Genomic DNA, 27,919 nt, shown 5'->3' on the forward strand with positions numbered 1-27,919 from the left:
AAAGAAGGGTCTCGTCCCAAATCGTCACCCATCCCTTCTCTCCTGAGATGCTGTCTGTTCCACTGAGTTACTCCAGCATTTTGTGTTTTCACTGACTTTCAGTCTGAAGAATGGTCTCAACCCAAATAGTTACCCATACTTCTCTCCAGAGATGCTGCCGCGGAGTTACTCCAGCATTTTGTGCCTATTTTTGGTGTAAAATCATTCGTGTCTCTCATTGGTCTGCAGTTCCTTCCGACCAATGTGCAGCAAACCTGTTGCAATCACAGCATCTCCATGTGATCCATGTTGGGAAGACAAAGCTGTGGACTTTACTGACAAAAGAACGTAAACAAATGCTTAAAAAAAGTTAGTAATATCTTTGATTTCCAGAAATTATAATCAAACGTATGATCTGTAAAAGAAAGACCTCTATTCACTTACAGCAAAGCGCTGCAGGTACTCAGCGGTTCAGGCAGCATATGAAAAACATTGCACGTTCATTTATATCCACAGATGCAGACTGACCCATGGAGTTACTCCAGCACTTTGTGTTTTGCTCAGAATTCCAGCATCTGCAGTTCCTTGCCTCTTGCATTCACATAACATGTTCATACTCTCAGGGTCTTCACAAGCTCTCGCTCACTAGCCATTTTAACCCTTCCAGTTCCCATATCAACCTGTCTGTCCTCGGCCTCCTCTGTCAAAGTAAGGACATATGCAAACTGGAAGACCACCTCATATGCACCTTAGGTACCCAATGGCATGAGCATTGTGAATTGTAATCATGTATATTCTTTCCGCTGACTGGTTGACACGCAATAAAAGCTTTTCACTGTACCTCAGTACACGTGACAATAAACTAAACTAAACTGATGAAGATAGCGATCTTTGGAGTAATGTGTAAGAAGGAACTGCAGATGCTGGTTCCAGCTTACTCCAGCTTTTTGTGGCTATCTCCAGAGTAAACCAGCGTCTGCAGTTCCTTCCTACACATTTTGAACTGAAGTGCTAACAGGCGCCAATGCAGGCCTGCGGAAAGAAGTTGTGCCTTTGCCGGCATAAAGTTAATGTAGACACAAAGAGCTGGAGTAACTCAGCGCGACAGGAGAGAAGGAATGGGTATCTGTCTTCAGTGTAAGCCAGCATATGCACTTCCTTCCCACACAGAAGTTTGTGGCTAAAGGGATCAGGGGGTATGGAGAAAAGGCAGGTACGGGATACTGAGTTGGATGATCAGCCATGATCATATTGAATGGCGGTGCAGGCTCGAAGAGCCGAATGGCCTACTCCTGCACCTATTTTCTATGTTTCTATGTGAGTGCGGTCCGCCCGTGCGGTTGGGGGCGCTGTGGCCGCAGCTCCCCAAGGCTGGGCCGCGGGTGACGCCATCAGCCTGCGCCCGGGTGTTTGTCGATGGAAAGTTTTTTTTCTCTGAGTTTCTAATTTGCGGGCGAAAGAAAATCAAAGGCTCGATCGCGGAGGGGGAAGAAACCAATGAATTCCCAGAAGCTCTTAGATGCAGGATGAGATTTGCAGGTAAAGAAAAAAAGTGCGACCACAACTGGGCTCTGACAGCCTGTTTGGTGAAGTGTAAAAATCTGAAAGTGGAATCCAATTTCCTGCTGGGCCTGTCGGCAACTTTGAGATTTGCAAAATGCTCCCCGTTCGGCCAGGTTTAGAGGGACAGTGTCTGTTCAGGGAACTAACTTTTAAAATAAACGAGTCAACTTTACGTATATACTAATTGGTTTTGAAGTTTGGTTTTGTTTGTAATGATGCAAACAATTTTAATGGAGCATGAAAGTAAAACATCAACAGTAGCTTCCCGGTGAATTGGTAACATAACGGGAATGTAGTCCCGAGTACAAACGCTAAAGACGTTAGGCCTGTGTTAAATTGGCTCTTGATAAAGAAGGTAGCAAAGAACTGGCCAGAAAATATTTAACCAGATTAGCATCCTTGACAGATTATAGGTGTGTATAAGTACATTGAAACCTTACTTAATCAATGTTGGAAGGCTGTTTCTCAAATCGTCAAATCTAACTTAGTCTGTTACATACCAGAGGAACTGCAGTTAAGGACATACTTTCCCACTGTATTTATTTCTAAAGTGAAACAATTATACGAGTGTGCTATTATTCAGAGATAAAGGATCAAAATTAACTAAGTGAGAAGCAAAGATCTGAACCTTGATTTTCACACTGTGTCATTGACAAAAAGTACTGACAATCTCACAATATGCATAACTTATTTTCTTGTTTCTGCATTGTTACTTCTGATATTCTCCAAGATTGCAAATTTTCAAGAGAACATGGATAGGTCACATTTAAGGTCAGGGCCCTTTTAATACAAATTAGGACCAGGATCAGACCATTTGACCCTTCAAGTCTAGAATACTGTTCTGTAAAATGGTGGCCAAGTAAACTCAATAGTAAGCTCAAAGTGACATTCCTGTACATCCATCTTTCACACCCCTTTTTCTGGAATCCAACAACCCCTGCCTTGTTCTTATCCAAGAGTTCTACTTCCACTGCCCTTCCAAATACCTGAGATTTAGGGAGATTAAAAAATGCCACAAGTTTGTCCCAAATAGATAACCTTATTTTTCATCAGTGACTCTTCATTCCAAATTCTCCCACCAATGAAAACCTCCAACCTGTATCCATTGTGATAAGATCCCTCGGGATTCACCGTTGGCTTAGCGGGTAATTTCTGCGGGTAGCATGTCATTTAGAAGCAGAAGGCCCTGTACTCTGCAGGAACCTCTGCTAAAGCTTCTGCTTGAATTAGAGATAGGTCTAGTGAGCAGGGAAATGAGTTCTACAAGTGGATTGCTAGGATATTACAAACCTATTCACACGTGCTTAATGTGTATACTGATATCATCAGTTGCACCTCTCATTACTTCAATTGGTCTATTTGTTTATTCTGATTGGTTACACTACTAGCCACATCTGGTCCATTTTGGTTGAAAAAGTTTTTGTAATTAAAATATTGAAGCCATTGTCTTCAGTATTTACCATAAAACTGTTCCATGGCCATTGGATGTTTTACCCTCCCTTATCAGTGCACATGGTCCAGACTACTTACAACCCAAGTGTTATTTTTCATCTTAGGGTGATCATTGTTGTAGATGGGTGGTTGATCAACAGTCTGTTTCCATGCTGTAGGACCCTATAATTTGCAGTGAAGGTAGACACAAAATGCTGGAGTAACACAGCGGGTCAGGCAACATCTCTGGAGAGAAGGAATGGGTGAAGTTTTGGGTCGAGACCCTTCTTCAGACTGATTTTAAACCAGCATCTGCAGTTTTTTTTCCTATAATTTAAAACCATCTTTTTCCTCCTCCATAACATTGATTGAAACCTTGCCTCGGTTATCTACTTAAAACATTAATAGTTCTTGTCAAACATGCCATTTCTCTGGCTTCTTTTTACCCACTGGAAATAACCTCGCTTCCTTCTGTAAATCTTGGCTCATTTAAGTTGCTCCTTAAAATATTTATTTTTCTACCATGTTTTTGATCACCTGCCCTTACATTTCTTCATTGCCAAATTTTGTTTGATAACACTACCTTTGGAAAATTAGTTTAAAGTTGCTAGTTTAAAGTTGCTTCATAAATTCAAATTATTGTTGCTTTGTTTAGTTTAGAGACACAGCGTGGAGACAGGCCCTTCCGCCCACTGAGTCCGCACCGACCAGCGATCCCCGCACACACTAACGCTATCCAACACACACTAGGGACAATTTACACTTATACCAAGCCAATTTACCTACAGACCTGTACGTCTTTGGAGTGTGGGAGAAAACCGAAGATCTTAGAGAAAACCCACATGGTCACGGGGAGAACGAACAAACACTGTAAAAACAGCATGCGTAGTCTGGATTGAACCCGGGTCTCTGGCGCTGTAAGGCAGCAACTCTACTGTTGCGCCACCGTGCCACAATAATTAATTATTATTGTTGTTGTACATAGAATTATGGCATAGAAGCAAGAATTTCAATCCAATATTTCCATATATTCAGTTTCATCCTGTGTCACGTACTCCTTCATCTCCTTCAGCTATATATATCCAACCTTGTCTTAAAGATGGAGATCATCTGTAATTCAGTCACTGACCCTGAAAACGAATTATCTCTTCACTTATCCATACATGGTCTCTTTTTAATTGTGTTCCCCTTTCTCTATATGCCCATATCACTGCAAAACAATATCATATCATATCATATCATATATATACAGCCGGAAACAGGCCTTTTCGGCCCTCCAAGTCCGTGCCGCCCAGCGATCCCCGCACATTAACACTATCCTACACCCACTAGGGACAATTTTTTTACATTTACCCAGCCAATTAACCTACCTGTACGTCTTTGGAGTGTGGGAGGAAACCGAAGATCTCAGAGAAAACCCACGCAGGTCACGGAGAGAACGTACAAACTCCTTACAGTGCAGCACCCGTAGTCAGGATCGAACCTGAGTCTCCGGCGCTGCATTCGCTGTAAAGCAGCAACTCTACCGCTGCGCTACCGTGCCGCCCTATATATTTTCATCTCTTTCTCAACATCCATTTTTGGGATATCCTCAGACTTGGAAGAACACTATTGCTTGTCCTCCACAAGTTCTTTGAGTGCATGGATGTCAATCATAAAGTGTGTGACAGGATTTGGGCCAGATCAGATGTTCCTGGCAGCTCGTGCAACATCTGTGGGGGGCAAAACAAATCTAATGTATCAGGTTGATGGGCTGTCAACAGATCTATTTCCATTTTTCTGTTTTAATTCAGATTTCCAGCATCTACATTTTTTAATTTTCAGCTTGTGATAAAATATTGAAGGAGTTGCCAACTCTTCCCTATCTCATTCCTTAATAGTTTTAAGGTGCTATCAAATTGCTTGAATACTCTTCCAAAAGCAAAGTATGGTGATAGTTCAAATCTTTTCAATATTTCAGGTTTGTACTTGTACACATTCGGCAGCATCTCTACTAGATCCTCTCTTATTGTCTTAATAAATCCGTGCTTTTTCTGGACAGAAAACTAAATTTCCCATCAAAAGTATAATTAAGCAAAATACGTGCTTCACATATAATGAAATGGAATTTAATTTGCTATTCATTCCTTTTCCATTGTCATGTCGGTGTACTATACTGATGTCCCTAGAATGATCCTTTTCACTTATGTATTTTGGTAGATATCTGTAAACTTTGCACCTCCCATAAGCTAAATGAGCATCCAAACATGTCTGTCCCCCTCTCCCTTTTGCTCTCTCTCTAAAAGTGATTTCTTTGGCTAATGTTTTTAATCAAGGTATTTTTAATTAATTAACTTAATGTATTTAATCAAGACTTCTCCCACCCTTAACGGACGGGTCTTTTAAATGGGTTACGTTGTTTTTTTAAACAATGACACTCGGCTCTTGATTCTCCCACGAGAGGAAGTCTCTGATTCTCCATTGAAAGGAAGTCTCTCTGCATCCACCCTGTCAAGTCCCTTCAGGATCTTGTATTTTTCAATGAAGTCCCCTCTCACTTTTCTAAACTCTATCAGATACAAGTCTAGCCTGTCCATCTTTTTCCCAATAAGACAACCTGCTAATTTCAGATATTAATATCGTCCTTCCTCCAGTATTACACGCAGTACTCTTGGTGTGGTCTCACCATTGCCCTACATTATGGCAGCAGACCTTCCTCCTTTTGAATTCAGTTCCCGTAGCAATAAACGACAACATTCAATTAACTTTCCTAATTACCTATTGGTCTTGCATGTTATCCTTTTATAAAACATGCAGTAGAATGTCTGAATGTGTAGGAGGGAACTGCAGATGCTGGTTTACACTGAAGGTAAACACAAAATGCTGGAGTAACTTGTCTGAAGAAGGGTCTTGACCCAAAACGTCACCCATTCCTTCTGTCCAGAGATGCTGCCTGTGCCTCTGATTTACTCCAGCATTTTGTGTCAATCTTCAGCAGAGTGTGCAGCTCCCTCTGTACCTCGGGACACTGAAGAATTTAGGTAATATACAGGTTTTTTTTAATGCCAAACTGGACAATAGCACACTTTCCTACATTACCTCTCCTTCTGTCCTCTTCACAATTTCCATTCCTATGTGCCAGAGGAAATTGAAGAGCCATATCCAGAAACAAAACACGAGAAGCCTAACGGGGCAAGCAGCATCTGTAGAGGAAAAAGTATAAGTTGACATTTGAGATCATTTTGCCTGTGGGGGAACAGGAAGGATTGCCAGCACATAATAGAATATAGGGGAGGGGGGCTGTTGGGATGAGATTGACACGGATAGCTGATAGAACTGGATGGGCTGATGGTGTCTAGTGGGTAGGGGTTTGGTGGTATATCTGGTTGCATTTAATTTTAATTTTCCTTCCCACTCCTACACTGACCTGTCTGTATCCTCTGTCTGCTCCGTTGCTACAGGGAGCCAAATGCAAATCGGAAGACGAACCTTCACGTTTTGCTTGGGTATCTTCCAACCCGGTGGCGTGTTTATTGAATTGTTTCAATTTCAGTCAACCCACACCTACACACACGCGCACGCGCGCGAATTTCTTCTCCCTTTGTTCATCTCTGCCATCCCTTCCTTCCACCTGGTCCCATCTGTCCATTATCCCTTCCCCATCTGGCTTCACCAATCAGCCTCTGTGTTTCATTTCCCTCCACCACCTGGTTCCAGCCGCCTGCCAGCCTTTATCCCCTTCTGCTTTACTTTGCTGTCTTTTCTGCTTGTGGGTATTTTCAGGCATATCGGCCCATCAAGTCTACTCTGCCATTCAATCATGGCTGATCCATCTCTCCCTCCTAACCCCATTCTCCAGCCTTCTCCCCATAACCTCTGACACCTGTACTAATCAAGAATCTATCTCTGCCTTACAAATATCCACTGACATGGCCTCGACAGCCTTCTGTGGCAAAGAATTCCACAGATTCACTACCCTCTGACTGAAGAAATTTCTCTTCGTCTCCTTCCTAAAAGAACGTCCTTTAATTCTGAGGCTATGACATCTAGTCCTAGACTCTCCCACCAGTGGAAACATCCTCTCCACATGCACTCTATCCAAGCCTTTCACTATTCGGTATGTTTCAATGAGGTCCCCCCCTTTATTCTTCTAAACTCCAGTGAGTGTAGGCCCAGTGCTGACAAATGCTCGTCATGGGTTAACCTACTAATTCCTGGGTTTCTTCTTGTAAACCTCCTCTGGACCCTCTCCAGAGCCAGCACATCCTTCCTCAGATACGGTGCCCAAAATTGCTCACAATATTCCAAATGCGGCCTTACCAGCGTCTTATAGAGCCTCAACAAATTGAAGGAACAGCATCTCATATTTTGTTTGGGCAGCTTGCATCCCAGTGGTATGAATATTGATTTCTCTCACTTCAGGTAGCCCCGGCATTCCCTCACTCTCCATCCCTCCCCCACCCAAGTCTCACTAGCTTCTCATTTTCACCCTACAAACAGCTTACAATGTCATGTTTCCTTTATCATCGTTACTTTTTTGCATATCTTTCATTCATTGTTCTTTATCTCTCCACATCACCATCTATATCTCTCATTTCCCTTATCCCTAACCAGTCTGAAGAAGGGTCTCGACCCGAAACATCACCCATTCCTTTGTGCCTGTCCTGCTGAGTTACTCCAGCTTTTTGTGTCTGTTCTCAGCATTACATCCCTGTTTTTGTATACAAGCTCTCTTGAAATAAATGCGGGCATTGTTTGCTTTCTTTACTACTGATTTGACTTGCAAATTAACATTTTGGGAATCCTGCACCAGCACTCCCAAGTCCCTTTGCACCTCCGATTTCTGGATTCTCTCCCCATTTAGCAAATTGTCTATGCCTTTATTCCTACCACCAAAATGCATGACTCCACACTTTGCTACACCATTGCCCGGTGGGGGCTTCAAAAAGTTGGGAGCCTCGATCACCTCGTGGCACCACGGGAGAAGAATGAGGAGGAGATAAGACTTTGCCTTCCATCACAGTGAGGGTGTGCCTAGAGCAATCACTGTGATGGCTGTTTGTGTAAAAATTATATCTGTGTGTCTTGTGCTTTTTGATGTCTACTGCCGGACCCTGACGTGAGAGGACGCTGGCGTTGTGTATTCGCCGCTTTTCCGTCAGGATAGTTTGTCTGTTTGTTTCTATGTTAATTGTTTTTGTAAAGCGCTTTGAGCACCCGATAAGGCGCTATATAAAATAAATGAATTATTATTATTATTATTACTACATCTACCACTTCTCTGCCCACTCTCCCAATCTGTCCAAGTGCCTCTGCAGTGTCCCTGCTTTCTCTACACCACCTGCCCTTTCACCTATATTCATATAATCCGCAAACTTGGCCACAAAGCCTTCAATTCCCTTGTCCAAATCATGAATGTACAACGTGAAGAGTAGAGGCCCCAGCAACGACCCCTGCGGAACTCCTAATTTGGACCTAGGTCAGGAAAGTTATGAAAAAGGATGACATTTGGAAATAATATACCTTTTTTGAAGATGCTGAATATCTTCGATAAATTGAATGACTAAATAAGTAAAATCTATGATAATGCTTAACAAATGAATATGTGCATTTCGGACTATATCCAAAAGCCAAAGCCAATCCAAAATTCACGCGTAAACCAAGTTCTGCTCACCCATTATCCCTGTGTTTCCTGGCCTATTTTAGCTTCTAGTTAAGTCATATATTCTTTTTAAATTCCCTGAGTTTTTGCTTTTCTCTATCTCTATAATTTCTTTCAGCCACACAGCTCTGTTAGGAAGCTGTGTTCTTATGGTTCTGGCCTCTTATCTTTCATTAATTTTCTTTTTTTACCTTTGTCATTTTGCCATCAGCTACCTCGGCCCTAAATTCTACACTCCTCCCGAAAGCTCCTTGACTCTGGACCACACTTTCCTCTTCTAGTAGACTATGTATAACGTATCTCATGGGCATTTGCCCTACAGAATAAGTCATTTCAAAGGTCTTTTATTGTCACATGTACCAATTAAGGTACGGTGATATGCGAATTACCATACAGCCATACGAAAAAAAGCAACAAGATACACAACTACATAATAGTTAACATAAACATCCACCACAGCAGATTCCCCACATTCCTCACTGTGATGGAAGGCAAAAAAGTCCAACCTTCTTCCTCTTTATTCTCCCGCGGTCGGGGCAGTCGAACCATCCGTCGGGGTGATCGAAGCTCCCACAGCCGGCAGTCGAAGCCCCCGCGTCGGGGTGATCGAAACTCCCGCGGCTTGGAGTTCCCGATGTCGGTCTCTAACCAGGCTTCCGATGTCGGTCTCTACCGGATGTTAAATCCGCAAGCACCCAGGGTTGAAACTCCGAGGTTGATCCCTGGCAAGGGGATCGCGGGCTCTGTGATGGTAAGTCCGCCAGCGACCGACGTGGAGCTCTCAAAATCGGTCTCCAGCAAAGGCCGCCAACTCCTCGATGTTAGGCCGCAGTGCGGACGGAGATACGATAAGGGAACAAATCGCATCTCCGTCGAGGTTAGAGATTAGAAAAAGTTTACCCCAACGTTGGGCGGTCACGGTGGCGCAGCAGTATAGTTGCTGCTTACAGCGAATGCAGCGCCGGAGACCCGGGTTCCATCCTGACTACGGGTGCTGTCTGCACAGAGTTTGTACATTCTCCCCGTGACCTGCGTGGGTTTTCTCCGAGATCCTCGGTTTCCTCCCACACTCCAAAGATGTATAGGTTTGTAGGCTAATTGGCTGGGTAAATGGAAAAATTGGCCCTAGTGGTAGGATAGTGTCATTGTGGGGATTGCTGGTTGGCGCGGACCCGGTGGGCCGAAGAGCTGTTTCCACGCTGTATCTCTAAACTAAACCCCCACCTCCCACATAAAACAAAGCTAAAGAAGACTAAAAACATACATTTAACATATACTATTAAACACTAAAGAAAGAAAAGACAGACAGACTGTTGGCGAGCCAGCCATTGCTGGCGCTATCCAATGGAAGTTGGCCCCTAAAAATTGAAAAAATCTAGTCTGAAGAATGGTTTCGATCCGAAACATGACCCATTCCTTCTCGCTAGAGATGCTGCCTGTCCCGCTGATTTACTCCAGCTTTTTGTGTTTATCCCCCAAAAATCTATGCTGGCTTCAAGTAGAGCAATCCCTGCACTTTCACCCATCCTGGCAAATTATTCCCTCTGAAGTGTTTTTCCAGTAGTTCTTCAAAGCATTGATTGAATTTACTTCCACCATCCTCTCAGGACGTGCGTTCCAGACTGTAACTATTGAGTTTAAATAATGATTTTTCACACAAGCCTCTTGCGTCATTTGGACAATTTTAAATTCTGTGTTAGACACAAAAAGCTGTGGTCACTCAGCGAGTCAGACAGCATCTCGAGAGAAAAGAAATAGGTGACATTTTGGGTCGAGACCGTCTTCACATCTGAAGAAGGGTCTTGACCCGAAACGTCACCTATTCAGATGTGAAGAGGGGTCTCAACCCAAAACGTCCACTATTCCTTTTCTCCAGAGATGCTGTCTGACCCGCTGAATTACTCCAGCTTTTTATGTCTGTCTTCGGTTTAAACCAGCATCTGCACATTAAATTCTGTGTTCCCTAATTCTTGTATCATCTGCTTCTCATTCTTCGCCCTATCTAAACCTGTCATAATCCTGCACACCTCAATCAAATCCCCTCGCAACCTTCTTTTTTCCAAGAAAACCTCCAGCTTTTGTTTTCAGTCCTATAGCTGAAATCACTCATGCCTGGAACAATTTTTGTAAACCTTTCCTTCACTCTCTCATGGACTGCCACATCCTTCCTAAACTGTGGCAAACAGAATTGAATTCAAATTTCCTTCATAACATTCCTATGAAGTGTCTCATGACATATTTGTTCCTTAAAGACTCTATATACATATTTTTGTTGTATAAATCTCTTCCTCTTTACCAAAAACCTCTGGCGATCATTCATTCACCTTTGTTGTTTACTTACACATATTATATTTGCATATGAAAGCAACAACTCTATATTTGCACTGATTTGTTTTTCCAGAAATCAAACTAAATTTTACGTTTTGTATGTTTTATTGAAATCTTTGCTGATAAAACATTGATCTAATACTGTCTATTATGATTCAACTTTCCTTTTCATTTTTACAACTATAGCAGAAATTGCTTTGTTGGGTTCTGTCATAGTTGATGAAAAGACTGGCATTATATTAAATATTCTTAAACAATTGAAGGTTTAATATGTGGTAATTCATGTTATAAGATTTAATATAGAACTATGAATGAAAAATGACGTGGTGCATTTGAAAATTCTGTTGCCTATCTATATACTAAAACTCTCGTTTATTTGTTTGTTTGTTCCTGAACTACAGCCAAAACGGTACATGATAGCACAACAATTTTAGGCCCATCTTACTCACCGTCGTCCCTTTGGTGCTAATGGAAGAAGTTTCATTGAAATCGGTGTTACATTTTTTAAGTTATTCACATTTTTAAGTTTAAATCTATCTCCTGGGGTGGGCGGAGGGAGGGGGGGAGGATCAGGGAGGTTGAGGAGGATGGAGTGGGGGGAGTGGAAGGAGGGGGAGGGGGGAGGAGAGGGTGCTGCACCAATGCAGGAGAGGTTTGGGCCCAACGGGTCCACTTGGTCTAGTCATTTATATTTATCAGAACTATATTTGAGCTTAATTTTTTTGTGCTCAAGGTGAAAGATGCCAAAGCTGGGAAACGCAACATTTCTGCGCTTTGGGCACTCAATGTTCTCAGACACTCTCATGGGTAAGTTATAACTGTCAATGTACTATGCATTTTTTGGGGGTACAATTAAAATTTGTGACATGTTTTTCCAGACTGTAGTAATTGTAATCAACATATAGTAATTGTAAGCATAATTGATACCGATGAATGGGTTAAAAATGTATAAAATGTTCTAACTTCAATCCCATCTCTCTCCTAGGCATCTGTAAGAAACAGAATAATCGTCTTGCAACCTCTTTCATTTTCAGACACAATTTCTATCTATGGAACGTTAGCAGATTCTGTTTCTGCTGCTGAAACTCTGTTCAAATACAGTCCTGGCCAGTGTCTCCCAATCATCACTCCCGAAACTTGAGGTCAACCATAAGTCACCTGCCATGTTACAAATAATGCCAAGCCATTTTTACCCATCACCACTAATGCTTATTGACCTTTTTTGGGTTTCAGATAAGTAATAGGCAGTGGGCAAGTCCTAAATGGGACTTGTACGGGAGTTTGACGACCCCGCCCCCACGATGTCTCCACTGTCTTGTGTGCATGCCACATGTACAGTCGGCAAGTCGTTGGTTCCAGCGGCTTTAGGGCTTGTCTACCTAGCGTGTGAAGCCTGGGTTCGGCGGATTGCGCGGAGGAAACCACCAGTAGGTTCAACGGGCAGAAAGATGATCCCAGCAAAGCGCCATGGAGCACAAACTGGGCAGAGTGAGATACGTAGGACACTTCTGACCATCCACTGCATCCTGACCTGTCCCCAGCCGTCCCGACTATGTCTTGCTGCTGGAACCCGATAGGCCAGGACGAGAGAGTGAGGCCGACCATCTGCGCAACTCCCCCTCACTTAAATCTAAGTCAAGCACATGACTCAATATAAAAATTGCTATTCTACTTTGGGTCCTGACTCGAATCATCACCTATTCTTATTCTCCAGAGATGTTGTCTGACCCGCTGAGTTACTCCATCACTTTGTGTCTTTTTTTTCTAAATGCCTCCATTGTTTCCTCCTGCACATATCTCCAATTCCTGTTTTTGAACTTGTGGGCCATCTGAAACACTAATTCTGGTCACATGATTCTCCTAAATGTAATCACTGCTTCATTCGCAGACGTATATTCAGTACCAAGGCAATATGGTTGACTTTAAATTGCCCTCCTGAGTGAACTAGCAGGCTATTCAGCTGTGTCAAGTCACACTCATCAGGAATATTACAACCGTATTCAAATAAAACAACACTAATTGGTATTATTGCCGAACACTTGCGCTCAGTCTGCCAAGGCCTGCTGAATCGCCCAGTTGCTAACCACTTTAATCCCCTTCCTATTCCCATACTGACCTTTATGTCCTGGGCCTCCTCCATTGCCAGAGTGAGGCCAAATGCAAATTGGAGGAACAGCATCTCATATTTAGCTTGGTTACCTTACAACCCAATGGTATGAACATTGAATTCTCCATTACCTCCCTTCCCGCTCCCCTTTCTCTCCCCCTTCCATTTTCCCCCCACTCCCTTCCCCGAAAAATTACCTGGCCTTGCACCAGTTCACTTCCCCCTTTGCCCCCCCCCCCCCCCCCCCCCCCCCCCACCTCACTAAAAATCTGTTAATTAGTTAATGGCACTATGTATGCCTCTTGGCTCACACCTATTTCTACCAACCAATCTGCCTATCATGGAACCTCCTCGTCTGAGGTCATCAGTTGCCAGCCCTGGTTTATCCTGGGGTTTTCTCCCGCTCTCCCAACTACAATTAGTCTGAAGAAGATTCCATCCCGAAATGTCACTTATTCGTTTTCTCCAGAGTTGTTGCCTGACCCGCTGAGTTTCTCATATCTATCTTTGTCATTAACCTGGGTCCCTGATTCAGATGTTACAAATGCACGGCAATACACTCTTTTTGAATATTTGGGCTCTAACTTGTGAAATCTGTAGGCTGCCTTTAGAACCAAGCCAAGAAATGAACCCTGGTTCAAATGAGGTGTATAGAGGAACAAGCCAGGAGTTGCACCAGGTACCCAAAAATTGAAGCTGCAGCACAGGCACATTAAAAAAGAGAAGTCATCTTCAACAGTAAAATTTGCACCCTGTTCTGAATAGTGATGGACAATTAAAAAGATGCATTTAAAAGGAGAAATAAGACTTTCCCATCTTCAGTGATGGCAGAGATTAGCACATGAGAACGAACGACAAAGCTGAAGCATTTAGACCATCTGCACCCATTAGCGCCAAGCAGATGGCCCATCTATTTCTTACTGAGACCCCATGCATACAGAAGCCAACCTCCAAACAATTGAATTCATTGCAAGTAACATCAAGAAATCGCTGCAAGTTTGGGGACAGTTTCGGCAACGGGTGCACTCAGAATCCTTACTGTAATTGAGGTTTTATGATCCAGAACTAGTCAGACTTCAGATGAAGATATTCCAATACCATAACAGCATTTGGGTCTACCCAAAAATGTAGAAAATTACTCGTGTGACCTGTTCACAAAAGTCAGGACAAATCCGAAGCAGCTATCGCCATAATGCTACCCTGTTATTATCAAAGAGATGAACGGCAACATAAACAAAGCCAAAAAGTGGCACTTAAATATAACCTGTTCATGAATGTCAAGTTTGCAGGGACCACATGGCCTTGGACCATTTCAACATTGATGCGCCATGGCCAAAAAAGTTTAATTCCAAGGGTGATGTCAGAGTGACTGTCCTCAATACCAAGCCAATATTTGACCCTGACATTCGGAAGCCCTGGTAAATTTGCTTGGGATTCGAATGGGGAAAACTACCCCTTGGGTAATGGTAGTGAATGATGGGGCGGATTTAAGTGGTCAGGTTTCCGACTCCTATTTCTCATGTTCTTCTGTTCACATAATGATAGCTGGTTGCAGTTATTGGAGACCATTAATCTCTGCCTCTTATAACAGTTACCACCTGAATAATGATTTGGGTGTGGGACTGCACAGACAGTCAAGGCAGAGCATGATTATCTCTTGGTGAATATCTCACCTGCTGATACCCCAGAACATTTCCACTCTTTGCAAGATGCCAGTTATATCTCGGCACATGTGACAATAATAAGCCACTACCAATCGTAGGTGCCAAGGTAGAGGTGGTTGAAAGCTTCAAGATCGTGGGAATAAATATTACCAGCAATATGTCCTGGACCGGTTATATTGAAGCAATTTCCAAGAAAGCACACCAATGCTTCTACTTCCTCAGAAGCCTTAGGAAGTTTGGCGTGTCCCCATTAACCCTCACCTACTTCTACAGATGTGGCATAGAAAGCATTTTATCAGGGTGCATCACAACATGGTTTGGGAACAGCTCCATGCAAGATTGCAAGAAATTGCACTGACAATCAAGCAAACCAGCCTCCATTCCATTGACTCCATTTACACCTCACGCTGCCTTGGGAAAGCCACCAGCAAAATCAAGGACCAATCTCATCTCTCTCTCTACTCCCTCTACTCCACTCTCCCATCAGGCAAGACGTACAGGTTTGAAAATGCATACCTCCAGATTCAGGGACCATTTCTTCCCAGCAATTGAACCGTCCTCTCACCAACTAGAGAGCAGTCCTGATCTCCCATCTACATCATTGGAGACATTGGAACTCTCTGTATTGGGCTTTATCTTGCACTAAACGTTATACCCGTTATCCTGTATCTGTACACTGTGAACGGCGTGATCATGTACAGTCTTTATGCTGACTGGATTGCACGCAATAAAAAAGCTTTTCACTGTACCTCAGTACATATGACCGTAATAAATTAAACTTAGTAATGCATTTGCAATCCTTATTTAGGGTCTCAACTGTAACATTGACTTCCATCTTTGTCTTCGCAGGTGCTGCTTGATCTGATTTCTCTCAGTATTCTGATTTTTGTTCCAGAGTCCAGAAGTTGTAATCTCTTTTGTCTTCCTTTATTTTACAATAATTCCCAAGCCGCCTACACTTCTTATCCAACAGGATTAGGATCTTGGATGTGGGAATGTGACCACCTGCAAGTTCCTTTCCAAGTCTCTTGCTGTTCTGACAAACAAAGAGGGAGAGTGGTAGTGAGCCAAATAAAAACAAAATGTAAAATTAGAATATATGTAAAAGGGCGACAGAACTGCAATAAAGAAGCTGTGCCATCCTCTGTATTAATTCTTAATTCCATTTCCAAACTAACCTCACTGGAACATTGAAGGCCAAAAAGAGGGTAGATCGGACGTCTTCCTGCCTTTAGAAAGATTACTTTACATCTCTGATCTGAAATGTGACTGTTAATGTCCAGGAGTGGATAGGTTGTTTACTGTTTCAATACGGTGTGAATTCAAAATGTTGGCCTGTGTTTCTTTCTCTTTGGACATCTGCCAATAATCCTATTGTCATATCTACTTCCTTGCAGCTGCATGTGTATTTAGCAGTGTTTCATTGTATACAGCATGAAAGGTCCAGAGGGTGAAATTATTCATTAATCAAGTCTGATATTAACCATTTTAGTAGTTACCATGTAAAAGAATGATTGTATTTTTATTAAGAAGGCAGGAAACTGTTAAATGCTGGAACTCAGAGTAATTTGTAGATCTTTGTTCTGTGATCACAAAGCTGAGATGCAGATACAACAATCATTTAGTAGTGTGAGTGTTAGATCATTCTTTATGTTAGGAGATTTAAGGTAGAAAAGTAAGGAGGATTTGATGGGCTCTGATATATCTGATGTACAGTTTAGCTGTCACTCCCTCAAGAAGGGAGGGACTGAAAAGATGTTTCACTAGATTGATTTCTGGGATATTAGGGGCTGAGCTTTGGGAGAAAAAAGGCCCATTTGTGTTTTTATGAAAAGTAGTTTTAAAAAAAGATTTTGCAAGGACAACGAGATTGGTGCTGAGGGACTGTTTCCCTGCTGGTGAAAATATAATCGTGTATTGAGGAACACAGCAGCTGGCCACGTAAAATTCAGCAGAAAGTTAGTGTTGTTAATCATTTGAAGTATCTACCACAGAGTGGTGTGTTATAAGAAAATAACAGCAGATGCTGGTACAATATCGAAGGTATTTATTCACAAAATGCTGGAGTAACTCAGCAGGTCAGGCAGCATCTCTGGAGAGAAGGAATGGGCGACGTTTCAGGTCGAGACCCTTCTTCAGACTGACCTATATCGAAGGTATTTATTCACAAAATGCTGGAGTAACTCAGCAGGTCCGGTAGCATCTCAGGAGAGAAGGAATGGGCGACGTTTCAGGTCGAGACCCTTCTTCAGACTGACCTTTATCGAAGGTATTTATTCACAAAATGCTGGAGTAACTCAGCAGGTCAGGCAGCATTTCGTGAGAGAAGGAATGGGCGACGTTTCGGGTCGAGACCCTTCTTCAGTCTGCAGAAGGGTCTTGACCCGAAACGTCGCCCATTCCTTCTCCCGAGATGCTGCCTGACCTGCTGAGTTACTCCAGCATTTTGTGAACAGAGTGGTGTGATAATCATTATCAAGACTATTATCGGTAGTCTTTTTCAGCGTTAAGGGAATGAAGGGATTTGGGGATTAGGCAGGAAAGTGAAGTTGATTTAGAAGTTCAGCTATAATATTATTGAATGGTGGAGTGGCTCAAAGCCTGACCAAAGCCTCAAAACGTGTACATAAAGATTGAAGCTGGAGCATTTCATTGAGGCGGTATAGAGTTTGGAAAAAGTTTGGTGCTCTGTAAAGGAAGGATCTGCAGTTGCTGTTTAAACCAAAGATAGACACAAAAAGCTGAAGCAAAACTCAGCGGGTCAGGCAGCATCTCTGGAGAAAAGGAATAGGATATGTTTCGGATCAAGACCCTTCAGACTGAGGGTCAAGGGAAAGGGAAACGAGAGATATAGACTGATATAGAGAGAGATAGAACAAATGAATGAAAGATATGCAAAAAGTAACATTGTGGGCTCTATCTTTCCTTGATCATCGTTACTTTTTGCATGTCTTTCATTCATTTGTTCTATATCTCTTTATATCATCGTATATATCTTTTGTTTCCTTTCCTCTGGCTCTCAGTCTGAAGAAGGGCTTGACCTGAAATGTCACCTATTCCTTTTCTCCAGAGATGCTGTCTGACCTGCTGAGTTATTCCAGCTTTTTGTGACTATCTTTGATACACACTCTGTTTACTAAAGTGATGACGTTTATTAATTTTGCCAATTATAATGATCAATTTGTTGAGTAGAACCAATTTGAAAAAGTATTGACTTTAATTTGAGAATGCATGTTTTTTTTAAATACAACCATTTTTTTTTCCTTTGCTGGTTTTATTCTCACTTACATACTTTTTCTCTCCATTGACTCATTAGGCTCCTGCCGGCAAGTGGTTTGAGGAGAGCTCCAGGATATCTTTGTCCTCCCACTGACTTTCCTTGGTGATATTTATAAGTATAATAATACTCCAGAGTACAATATGAAACCTGCTCATGAGCGAAATCAAGAATGCCTGCCACCAAAGAAACGAGAACTTCTGCAGAATAGCACTGGAGGTGAGGAGGTCTTAAAAAATAATACTTTGCCATCCAATATTACTACTGTGAGTGATGCTGATTGGGCGAAAAGTGCTGCTGAAGAGAACCAAACAACACTGAGATATGGAGTGAGAGCTGATAATGGTGAAAGCTCTCCAGGCGTGGCAGTGGACCAGTATAGTATGATGTACAAATTGGCTGTACCTTCTGCCAGCTATTCACTAAATGCTCAAAATTCATTGGTGAACATGGGGCATCTCTCACCAGGTTACAGCATTGCATCTCCACTTCTTCAGCACCATGGGGTTCCATATATGCCTGTTCATTACACCCAGCTACCCCATGCTTCACTGCAGTTTGTAGGAGCTCCATATACGATTCCATACGTGTCTCATGGGATTCTGCCAAATCCACTAATTTCTTCTACCATGGGCATTCCCACCTCTCATTTATCCCATCTTGTCTCGTATCCTTCCATGATGGCCGAGGCTGTTACTCCTCCTCCAATGGCGACTTCTCCTATAGAAACATATAGTAAAGCTACGGGTTCTCCTGCACAAAATTTGACTCCACAAGGACCACTGGCTCACTTCTCCACAGCAGAACTGCCGCAAGGTATGGCCCATGGTAGGGTTCATTTTCAACCCTCGCTGTTAACACCATCGTATACGTCATTTACTACAGCAGTACCGAATCTAGATACCTCTCATGAAAGTAGATATAGCTTTCAGGTGGCAAAAGACAAAGAAATTGCTGAAACTATGTTGGAAGTCTCAACAAACCGAGGTGAAGGAGCTTCAAACCATCAAAATTTTGAGAAATGGCCACGACAAGAAAGATTTATAGAACTTCAGGCACCCCATAATGTTGGCAGAAAAGAGGTGCAGTTATCTTCCTCGCCAAATGAGAGAGCGAGAGGCAGTCCCCATTTTCCTTTTCATAGAGAACCAAGGAATGAGGTGACCTCTCCAGCACAAAGGAGCACACCGGACACCGACCTAGAAGTCCAGCAAGTAGTTGGGAGTTTGAATGCACAAGGATTTCAGGGTCCTGTAGTTGTTAGAAAAGAACTCTTAAGTAATGTGAAAGTTTCACAGAATTCAGTCAGAAGTCAAGAGCAATTAAGACACCACTTGCAAATCATTCCAGGTAAGAACTTTGCAGAGTTTTGTTCTAGTGAAGAATTACCACAATCGACATATCTGCCTGCTCAACAGCATGTTACCACAGGACTCAAACGGCAAATGCTGGATGATCAGCGTGGGCACTTGCATAAAACAATGGTGTTAGCCAGTGGGCAGCCAGTATTAATGCCTGTTGATGCCCCTATTCTTGCAAATTCCTTGGTTAATGCTGCTGCTGTAACTACAGAACCCATAATTCACAGGCCTCTTGATGCGCAAACGAGTGTTTGTACAGTGGTTCCAGTTCCAGCATCACAGCCCACTGTACCAGTTCTTCAGCCTGTCCTTGTCCAGCAGTCCCCAACTACGCATATTCCATCACACTTTATGAAAGGTGCCATCATCCAGTTAGCAAATGGGGAACTGAAACGTGTAGAAGACTTGCAAGCACAGGACTTTGTGCATAGCGCAGAAATTAGCACTGGGTTAAAAATTGACTCCAGCACACTCATTGAAGTTGAGGCGAGCCAGCGAGCCGGCTATGTCATCCTCCATTTCTCTGTAGGAGAACCTAAAGCAAAGGTGAGTCCTCAGTATGTTGCAAGTAATCTCAATGATATACGTGTCACAAAATGCTGGAGTAACTCAGCAGGTCAGGCAGCATCTCAGCAGAGAAGGAATGGGTGACGTTTTGGGTCGAGACCCTTTTTCAGACTGAAACATCACCCATTCCTTCTCTCCTGAGATGCTGCCTGACCTGCTGAGTTACGCCAACATTTTGTGAAATAAATACCTTCGATTTGTACCAGCATCTGCAGTTATTTTCTTACTCAACGATATATGTGTTGGATTAAAAATAATAGTTACCAAGCAGGTCCATTTACACTTTGTTTTCATTAATGGGATGTTACTTTACTTGGAAGGCCAGCATTTATTGCCCAATACTAACTGAGAAGGTGGTTTGAACTGCCCTCTAAGTATGGCAGTCAGTCTTCTGCCATGCTTCTGGTAGAGAGTTTCATTATTTTAATCGAGTGACATATAAGACAAGATAGTATTTGGCTTGGAGCCAAATTGTAGGTGGAGGTAATCAGACTCACTTGCTGCTCTTGGCCTTCTAAGCAGTGAGTTTGTGACTAAAACCCATATGATTACCAGACACCATACAGAGAGACAAGGTGTTTGGTTTGCCCATTCGAATGGATGATACAATAAAGTTTAGCTTTTTTTTGTTTAAACATTTATGAGTGGCGCAGCGGTCGAGTTGCTGCCGTACGGAGCCAGAGATCGGGTTGGATTGTGACCAGGGGTGTTGCCTGTACGGAGTTTGTATGTTTTCCCTGTGACCTGCACGGGTTTTGTCCGGGGGCTCCAGTTTCCTCCCACACTCCAAAGACGTACAGGTTTGCAGGCTCTTTGGCTTCGGTAAAGATTGTAAATTGTCCCTTGTGTGTGAAGGACAGTGTTAGTGTGCGGGGATCACTGGTTGGCGTGGACACGGTGGGCTGAAGGGCCTGTTTTCACGCTGTATCTCTAAACTAATCTAAATGCAGCTTGGAAAGCTTAGTAATAGTAAAGATAAAGTGTGGGTGGTTAACAAGGGGAAATAACATTTATTTTATTTCATGACTGAAATTGACTGTGGGAGTGAGAGATTGTGATATTTTTTTCCTGTGTTATAGGTGAGTGTAGAGGTCCCTCCAGAGCACCCATTCTTTGTATTTGGCCAGGGTTGGTCCTCTTGTAACCCAGACCGCACTGCACACCTCTTTGGACTCTCATGTCAAAGGCTTACAGTGGGTAATATTTGTATATCACTCAGCGCGCAATCTTCTGGCAGGAGCTCTACCCGGCCAGCATCTTCAATCAATGCCATTTCACCTTTTGAGTCAAGGACCATGGTAACATCTGAGGTTGTCTTAACTCCTCCCGAGGTTTCAGTCCACATACGTAGAAACTCTGAGATTAGAAATTATTCTAAGGACTCGTCCACGCAGCATTTGCACACGGATTCTGAAAGCGCCGGAGTTCCCAGCCACCCAAATTACCAGGGCCGCTGGATCTCTCCGGTGTTCCAAAGAGAGAGTTTCCAGTCAGAGGAGACAAAAATGTCCACCCGACCATCCTTCATATCACAGGAAGTCAAGCTTTCAATAGAAGGACGTTCAAACGCCGGCAAGTAACTATGAACCCTGCGGAATATAAATGAAGGCACCGCCTTTTGACAGTGTTTGACCAGTTATGTTAATGTATTGAAATGTACTTAAGAAATTTTATGCAAATAACTTGCAGCATAAGAGAGCTTGGATCAGGCTCTGAAGCATTAGTAGCAAGGATGGCAGGATGATTTTTTTTAAATAATGAGGATGCTCTTAGCAGCTCATATTTTTGAAGAGCAGTTGGGTTGATCTGAGGCTGCAAAGCTTTTATAAATTGAAAGATATCCAGTAAATTCTGTATTATGTTCCATGCAGTGCATGTTTTTTTTTCTGCATTTGGTGATCCTGTATGAAAGAATGAAAAATTAATCTCTTGAAGTACCTGCAATAACAAATTGTACATAAGCCTGATATATATTAAATAATACAAATTAATTTTCATTTCCCCAATTGAGAAACTTGGTTTTTTTCTTCATTCTCAACAAAGCAAATTTAATATTACATTAAGTATAATATTGATTTGATGTTATCAGTTAAAGACATTTGTTAATGTCATTTCAAGAAGGACAGTTATTTGTGTAGAAGGCAGACAGTATTTGGGGTCATGCAATCGTGATTGCAGAAGCCAAGAATTGATTAAAAGGTGTGGTGGTTAGCAAATGAAAAGGTCCATTCACTAACAAGAGGTTTGACTTTGTATTTATTGGTCATCGTAATTTTCATACAAGTTTGTTTCAATGCCTTTTTTTCGTGCCTAGTTAAAACATAAATGTTATTCATTATGTTAAAAACTCAAAGGACCATTACTATTCTCTATAGTGAGGGCTGTCCCAGTTATTTAAGTGAGTGAACAAAAGATTTGCCGTGTGTGGTCTGGTTTTTCATTAAAGTCCGGTGGTTAAATTTTAATTTTCACAAAACAGGAAGTTGACTTGTGCAACCTGTTTTTTAACACTTGTGGTCAAATGTATGGATTTTCTAGTTAAATTTAAGATATTTAAAGTAATTTAATGATTATGGTGCACAAGCATAATCAAAAAGGTAAGTAAATATTAAGAACATTATTTTGCAAGTGTTAAAAGAGGATCAAACTATTGAATACCTATGTTTTAAGGTGTTTGTGTGTTTTTGTACTAAATTAGTCTGATTTACAGCCTAAATAGAGTAGCTCAAACATTTATTATGTGAGCACCAAAAGCTGAATTATTCTGCTGTGTATTGTTGCTGATATTTAGAGATGCTCCTAAATGAGAGTGGTGGCTGTAGACGCTTTATGTTATGATGTCCTGTGGTAGCCATTGAAAAGTTTTAAATCCATATATACTTCTAAAGAGTGTACACAAGTTGAACCTGCATATAATAGGATTTTAAATTCCATTTAACAGAATGCTCTTGAGGTGCAACAATAGTGAGATTGTATTGCTTTGAGCAGACATGAGGAATTGAGAAAAGTTGAATAGGATTGCATGCAAAAAGGGATTGGGTGTGTGATGTTGCTCCACGAGTGACATATTATTGCTACATCTTTTACATAAAGTGTATAGCTAATGTAATCCTTCCCAATATTTGATTCATTGATATATGTTGTACTGATTAGATAAAGACTGATTGAATTGTACCATAGTGTGTTCTTGATATACTGCTTCCCTTGCTGCATGATGCTCAAGTTCTATACATGCATTTGTTTTAGAAAAGTATTTAATCTTCAAATTTTTTTTCTGCCTAGTTCTGTTTCATGGTTTATTAAAAACAATTGTTACAGTCTTTGGATAAGCCAGCTGAACCGAAATGGCTGACATTCAATTGTAGTGAGGACAAACTTTAAAGTTGTATTGTTTTTTGCAACAGCTGTTTATAGGTTTGTGCCATTGGAAAAACAAAGTAGGACGTTGCAACTAATAGATGAAGTGTAAAATAATTTTATTTTTGAAATGATGGATAAAAAGATATTGAGAAAAAGATGAAAAGTGACTGAGGGATTATGGAGTCTTCTATTTCTGAGAATAGTCGGTGCACTACTATGAAAATTAGTTTATCCTGTTGGTGATCGAGGACCCCAGAGCATAAGACTAATCACACATGTTTATGAAGGTAATATGAAAGAATATTAGAATTAGAACTAGTGCTAAAATATGTTTGTGTTTACCTTAGTTTGCCTCTATTTTGTATTAAACATTTTGTCACCTAGCACTTTTTTATATAATTGACAGTGCTGATGCCGTAAGCATTATTCCTTACCAGCTTCTTAACTAAACTGCCCAGTGTATTCCTGATGTTGTTGTGCATACCGATGATCTTTCTGCTTGATGTTCACATGTGTTTATGCACTTTGAGTTTAAATGTAAAATGTAATCTCCCATGACCTTAACTTAAACTAACATCAGTTTTGCTGAAATTTTCACAAGGAAAGAAATAGTAGAACAGATTTTAAAATATAATATTGCGAAACCTATGCACAATACATTTCATGTTCATCTGATTAAATGTGGTTATTTTACTCATTTTATGAAGTGCTATTTGATAAGTGGCATCAGAAATGGAGTGAGCTCTGTATCCATGTTGCTGTGTTAAATCATTAATATTTGCACTCCTGATTGGACATGAGTTGGCTTTTGAATTTCAAATTAACTGTCGCATCTTCAGTAATCTTAACGTGTGCTTTCCCTCTCCCTCGCTCACCAAATTCCCAATCAAGTTATAACGCAGCATAATCTGAACCATGAGTGTTTTAGCACATTTATTTATTCAAAATCATTCACGTTTGTGAAAGGCTGCAGTCTTTTTTGCAGCAAAAGCATCTTTAAATCCAAGATGTGGCATGTTTACTAGCACACCAGTAATTGAGTCTAATTATGCTCATGAAGGAAAGTAAGCCCTCTGCCAACTGTGATACTTGGAGTCACTTTTTGAACATTTTAATGTTAGTGTTGTCACTGGAAGTAAATGATTGCCCGAATCATGCAGTATTTGTATCTGAAACCACATTACCCATTTACACATGTGCTAGAAACTGACATGAGGAAGATGATAAAAGGGAAATGTAAAAGTTTAAGAATTATACCAAAGTTAAAGATTTAAGCAGTTATGGTCTAGTAAATTTTGCAGTTTTACTTGTGTAAACCACCATTGGATGCAAATGTAAAAGAACTGCTGTAACCAAATCTTGCATGAAAAAATTCCTATATGTCTACATTAGAATCTACATCTTTTATATTGTTCACAGCAGCAAATTTAATATTTTAGAAACTATCAGCCCTTGCTAATATATAACATTAATTCTGACTGCCTTTATTTTTTTTAATTAAAAAATTTCAAAATAAAATTATTTTGCAAATTTGTATTATTTTCATTTGATATTACAATCATTCAGAATTGATTTCTTGACTGTTGGCTTGATTTTTTTTGACCCTTTGAACTCCATTTGATAAGATGTATTCTAATCAAGACATAGGGGATTTTAATTTGTTTTGCAACTCATTCCCTGGAAAGGTGCATTTTCTTTCTGCAGGTTATTTACATTCAAATGCACAGAAAGTTCTTTAATGCTATAACATTACTCAAAGTATCAAAAGTGCAAATTGAAACAATTGGTAAGATTTACCTCCTTAATAACATTCTGTTGGTTGTATAATGTATTTTAATGTTTGAAAAATGATAGTTTTCTATGTTCACGCTATAGGAATTGTTTGATGCATGGAAGTTTCCTTTCGGCCTATTTGATAAAGGAGATAATCCTATTGAACTCCCAGAGTGGGGAACTTTGTTGCTACCTTCTGTTAGTATCTGTTTGTCAGGATGGTCAGCATTCACATTTGAAGTTGACAGCATCCCTTTTGAAGAGACAGGCTTGCAGAATTCCAGAATTACCAATTTGAAAGTTTGTAGCATTTACTGACATTTACAGTAAATACTGTCTACCTTTTTAAAAATATGTTTTTTTAAATGTGTACGATAGTTTACAACAGGAAACATCAGTCCAATTATTACATATAACATTTTAAGACTATAATAATTATCTAATGGATCACAAAGTGCTGGAGTAACTCAGCAGGTCGGGCAGCATCTCGGGAGAGAAGGAATGGGTGACGTTTCGGGTCGAGACCCTTCTTCAGACTGACCGACCTGCTGCGTTACTCCAGCACTTTGTGAATAAATACCTTCGATTTGTACCAGCATTTGCAGTTATTTTCTTATATATCTAATGGATCATAACAGGTAGTTTATTAAATTTGTTCCCTTTGGAAAACTGGTTATCTGTTTCCTGGTACATCATGACAATTTATTTTAATGTGTAAAGAAGATAAAGAAAACACTAAACTATTTTTGGTTTCAAATTCCTCAGAAGGGATGCTGACAGGTTTTATTTTTTGCAGTTTTCAACCTGTGTGTAGGTCAACAGAAGGAAAATTCTGTAAATCATAAATTAAACTAGCTTGAAATATTATGATCAGCTTGGAACATTGTCAATGTGCATACGTGCAGCGGAGTTAAATGATTGCAATTCTTTGTGGATGTTTCTCTGGAATGTAATTGGCTGAGACGACCCATCCATGTAGACAATGTAACGTATCTTGAGATGGGAGGAAGGATGGCATTTTTTAAATTCAAAGACAATTAGGTTGACCAATAGCCTTAGTATTCCTCAAAATCTGAGATTTGTGCTTATTATTCACTGTTACCGTTCGCATCTTCCAAGATTTGCACATTTTCTGTTCTCCAATATCTACAGTTGTCAAGTGTGATTATTAAACACTGTAGAGGTTGCAATTATGTTCACTACTATTGGTGAAATTATTTTTATTAAAGTCCTGAGTAGGTCATAAAAATAGAAAAATAATTACCAGGTCGACAGCTTTGTGGGGAGAGAAACATATTTTAAAAGGAAAATACTGAAGATGCTGGAAATCTTAAATAAAACAGGAACTGTGAAAAAAATCTCAACAGGTCAGGCAGATCCCGATGAAAGGCCATCGGCCTGAAATGCTAAATCTGTTTCTCCCTCCATGGATACTGTTTGACTTGCTAAACATTTTCATTGTTATTTGTTTTTTTTCAGCTTTCCATCATCTTCCATATTATGCTCTTCATAATTAACTTACATCCCATAAACAACCCATTCGTTCAGACAACAGCATTTCATATGTTTTATTAATATCAAGATAAAATGTAAAAATTTTCTGCTAAACAACCAGAGTTTCATTTAATCATTTTAATCACATTCATGTTCATACTGATGCCTCAGGCAATATCGCAAATGTACAAATAGTGATAGATATCAGTCTAAATTTCACAATATAGAATCTGCCTCCACTTTATCAATTTATTCACTGATGTTCACAAGGTCATAAGTGATAGGAGCAGAAATAGGCCATTTGGTCCATCAGGTCTACTCTGCCATTCAATCATGGGTGATTTATCTCTCCTTCCTAACCCAATTCTCCTGCCTTCTCCCCATAACTCCTGACACCCTTGAATAAACTTTGTAATTTGAATGCTCTTTTCTGGTTGTACGATTTAACCAATACCTGTATCAAAAGTGGTATCAATGTAATTACTTTTCAAGTAATCACCCACACAGTGATATGTATACTAACAAGACATTCCTTCCATTAATTATGCTTTTGAGTATTACAGTAATTGATATAATTAATATTAACTTACAATGCAAACGAGGGAGATGGTACAAATGTCAAACTCTAATGTAAATGTAATCAATTTTAATTAACTGTTTCACGCAGACATTTCATAGGCATTTAAATTAGTGGTGTCATTGTAGAAGCTTTGAAAATTTTTAGCCCCTTCCTAAATCTGATATTTATTTTTTCTGTTAGACTATCCAAAACCAATTAATGAATAAACATTACCTTGCTTATAAAATTAATATTTGGAAAAGAAAATTTGGCCAGTGATTTTCTTACATCATTTTGCATCAGTTTTATCTTTAGAAATGGTCAGGGTGAAAGATTTGCAAAAGCCAATAAATAAAGCTTCAGTCTCAGGATTGGAATATTACTCTCACTACATAGGTATTGGTCAAATCTCGATGTTGGAATCTCTGTGTTTCCATCAGCAACCTTGAAAGCATTAATCTATATTTTGTTGTGTTTTTGTAACCATTTTTTCTAGAGAAAAGACTAAAACTTTTAGATTTGTATATTTGTATTTTTGTGATCTTTTATGCTGTTTACTGTTAATTTTGTGTACTGCGAAAGAATTGTATTTTTTATGTCGAGTCTAACTGTATTGCATTAATTTGTTGGTATGTAAACACTGCATAATATAAACTCTACATTTTACTTTTGTCTCAGGATGATTATTCAGTGGCTCAATAATGGCACACAATCATTACTTATGACATTAATATCCTGTACATTCTTTTAAATAAAATTTGTCCTTCTGCCATAATCAATGTCTTCATCATGGGCGTCAAATGAGTCATTTTTTA

The 27,919-nt window shown here is 40.5% G+C and overlaps 1 protein-coding gene across 2 annotated transcripts; it reads left to right on the top strand.

The window, feature by feature from the left end:
• The first annotated feature begins 1,392 nt into the window (after positions 1-1,392).
• On the top strand, positions 1,393-27,867 carry LOC144594389 (ataxin-1-like). 2 transcript variants are annotated; one of them, XM_078400817.1, is made up of 4 exons: positions 1,393-1,518; positions 11,676-11,749; positions 18,030-19,897; positions 20,998-27,867. In XM_078400817.1, exons 3-4 carry the CDS (start codon positions 18,134-18,136, stop codon positions 21,496-21,498), a joined length of 2,265 nt encoding a protein of 754 aa, XP_078256943.1. In that variant the 5' UTR covers positions 1,393-1,518; positions 11,676-11,749; positions 18,030-18,133; the 3' UTR covers positions 21,499-27,867. The 2 variants fall into 2 exon arrangements, with proteins under 2 accessions (XP_078256943.1, XP_078256944.1); XM_078400818.1 differs by lacking the exon at positions 11,676-11,749.
• Positions 27,868-27,919: the final 52 nt, after the last annotated feature.

Source organism: Rhinoraja longicauda, chromosome 6 (genome assembly GCF_053455715.1).
Source record: "Rhinoraja longicauda isolate Sanriku21f chromosome 6, sRhiLon1.1, whole genome shotgun sequence".
NCBI lineage: Eukaryota > Metazoa > Chordata > Chondrichthyes > Rajiformes > Arhynchobatidae > Rhinoraja > Rhinoraja longicauda.